Below are 2,906 nucleotides of genomic sequence, written 5' to 3'. Positions count from 1 at the left end.
AATTAACACAAATAAATCGTTAAAAAAATATTATCTTTATGCATGGTGTTACTTTAACGAAAGCAAGGCCAGAAAATTTCCCACGTACAGTTGGCAAGTATTATATTTGCTTAAGAAGGGAAAGAATAGGAAACAGTGAACTCAACCTCACCTATTCCGCATTATTGTACAAAGATTCCTCTATTTTTCTTTTTGTTTTGGTCGAAAAACTACAAGAATTAAAGGATTATGTCTCTATTTTATATTTCTCTCCACACTTTACCATTAACTTTTTTGAGGGAATATATAAGTACCAGGCAATTGTTGTCGTAGTTTAGTCCCCCATATCAATATCACTACTAATATACACAAACACCATTAATATTACCGCCGGGTAATTTCTTTTATTGAAAAATGATTGTTTGAGGTAAAAGGAGTGAATATGTAGTAAAATTGTTATGAACGTGAATGAATTATATATATAATTCTTCGTTATTTTGGCATGTTGTCATTGTTACGAACCAAATATTCCTCTACAATACAAGTGTTTCTTCTAATGCCCTTAAATTAATTTCTTCTGTCGGTGTATAAAGACCCCATGATTAAATGTTTTCGTGCCCCGATCAAATTATTTAAGCACCGGTTTAGTCCATACATAATCAAATGCACGTACGCCTCTATATATAATCTAACATATAGCAGAAATTATTTTTAATTTCATTTAAAGAGACTAAAATTATATTAAGGGATGTAAATGCGAAGGGTAAAAAAAAATCATTGCCAAAGGCATTATTTCTGTTATACTATCTGTACTGCTGTCTATACATAGGAAAAGGCTAAAATGTATACATCTAAATTTTTAGGTAAAGAGAGGAAAGGAAACAATAAAGGAAAACAGTATTGTACAACTAAATGTGAAAAATAATAAGAAAGAAAAAAAAAACAAAAAACTGGTGTACGATAATATCACTTGATATACTTTGCAAGTACCAATACCAACTATTGTGTTTAGTGTTTATCGTGATTTTTGGAGACACGGCATCGACATGCATTAAACCCACACTACCGTCGCCCTTGCCCCACTGCTTCAATTCAATGCCTGGAAAGAATATCAATCAATAAAAGGAGCCCAATAAAAAGGTTATTCCACACCTCACGACAACCAAAAAAGTCTGTATAATTAATAAGAAAATATTATAAAAAATTTAAAACAGAAGTTGTGAATTCAGAACCTGTAGAAGTTGTGAATTCTAGAATGTAATAGAACCGATTCAGATGCAGCGCAAGGGGTAAGTTATGAATTAATGTTTTGAAACAACAAAACCATTATTCAACAGACCACAGAATAATAGTGTAAGAGTTCAAAACAGCTGCGGTTTGAGCATTTCCCGGGACCGTTTCATCCCTAACTTCTGAGTAATGCATGCCGCGAACAGAATAACCCAAAAAGAAGAATAATAAATGAAAGAAAAGAAACCGAAGTGAAAGTTAGTTCCTCGAGGAACAGTGCCGCCACTGCATTTCACAACTTCTTCTCGCCGCATCAGACACATCACACTTTCCTTCTTCACAATACAGGAAGAAGACATTTCGCACCTCTTCACGTGTAACAATCAATCAAATAACAAAAACAACACATCTGTTAAACTCTCTAAAATTCTCTCTGCCTCGTCTCTTTCTTTTTGTTGGTTTTGTCCCCTTCTGTTTTGTTCCAGAGGCTAACAGGTGATCAGAATTTAGTGATATAATAATCTGAGTGGGAGAAAACGAAATCGAAATCGAAATCGAAAAACAGAATTTGTGAAACAGCAAGAGAATCCATTCTAGTTCCACCTCAAAGAATTTACATTCCCGAAATAATGTACAGAGGAGAAAGAAAAAAAAGAGAATCGGAATCCCTATATGGTTCACTGCCAATTGTTGAACATGCAACCTAACTACCTAGAGAGACACCCAAAATTCAGAGGTGTCACGACCTTTGCTTTTAGCACGAAAGAAACAAAACCCCCCAACATGTCCACACGTTTGGCTAGATCAAGGGTTCTGATCCGACGAGGTGTCGGTGGTCCCGCTCTCTGCACTTCCCTCTTTAAGGGTCTGTGCCATCTCCAGCGATTTTCGCGTCTCTTCGCAGGTGCAGGTGCTTGTGTTGTCGCCGAAGGAAGAGGACCTGCTAGTGCTGCAGCTTGAAGAAGAAGAGACGCTGGGAGTGGCCAGGAATGTCGGTTTCTCTTGGCCGGCCATGATCACCAGGATCTTCTCCTCGTACGGTCTCTGAGGTTTCTGGTCCTGTTCCGTTTTTCCCTCGCCAGCTTCCACGTCCCGTTCTGTTTCCCCGTTCCCTTCAAGGTAGCCGGAGAGCTTCCAATAGGAACATGCAAGGATCAAAAGAGCGAAGGCTATGAGACCCAGCATCGCCGCTAGCCCCCCAAATAGGTAGGGAACCGGAGAATGCCAGGGCGAGTGTGGTTGCTGAGGAGAAACCGGAGCTCTGGCACCGACGTTCATGGGTTCTCTGTTTGCAGCCATGATCGTAGAAAACAGAGTAGAGTGAGAAGAAGGAGAAGAGGAAAAGATGAGAAAGATTGGGTTGGGAGGTGGATGGTGGGATGGAAAGTATTTATAGAGAGGCGAGAAAGGTTTTTGATTGCAGAGAGATGGAGGTGATTAGTGTCGTCATTTTTTGATGAGTAGGAAGGAGCAGTGGGACCCAGGTGAGGTGTGGGGTCACGTTTTCTGAGTTTCCCTCTTTTATTTATTTTATATTATTTATGGGTTGTAGAGATAGGATTATGAGTTATTTATGATCGCAAGGAATGCGCACTCTTGGTGAACTGGTCGTGTCAATTTCTGAAGAGGAGGGGAATATGATCCCTTCCATGCTTCGCAACAAACAAACACTCAAATAAAGGAAAATAATAATCAAA

At 38.9% G+C, this 2,906-nt stretch overlaps 1 protein-coding gene across 1 annotated transcript; it reads right to left on the bottom strand.

Annotated features, from left to right (window-relative positions):
- Positions 1-1,776: 1,776 nt before the first annotated feature.
- GDU3 (glutamine dumper 3) lies at positions 1,777-2,581 on the bottom strand. The gene has a single exon (XM_028060753.2). The coding sequence runs from the start codon at positions 2,506-2,508 to the stop codon at positions 2,014-2,016; it is 495 nt and encodes a 164-aa protein (XP_027916554.1). The 5' UTR covers positions 2,509-2,581; the 3' UTR covers positions 1,777-2,013.
- Positions 2,582-2,906: the final 325 nt, after the last annotated feature.

Source organism: Vigna unguiculata, chromosome 3 (genome assembly GCF_037176805.1).
Source record: "Vigna unguiculata cultivar grain cowpea cultivar isolate G323 ecotype 2 chromosome 3, ASM3717680v1, whole genome shotgun sequence".
NCBI classification, from domain to species: Eukaryota; Viridiplantae; Streptophyta; class Magnoliopsida; order Fabales; family Fabaceae; genus Vigna; species Vigna unguiculata.
The sequence above is the reverse complement of the archived record's forward strand: the minus strand, read 5'-3'. Positions and strand labels throughout refer to the sequence as shown.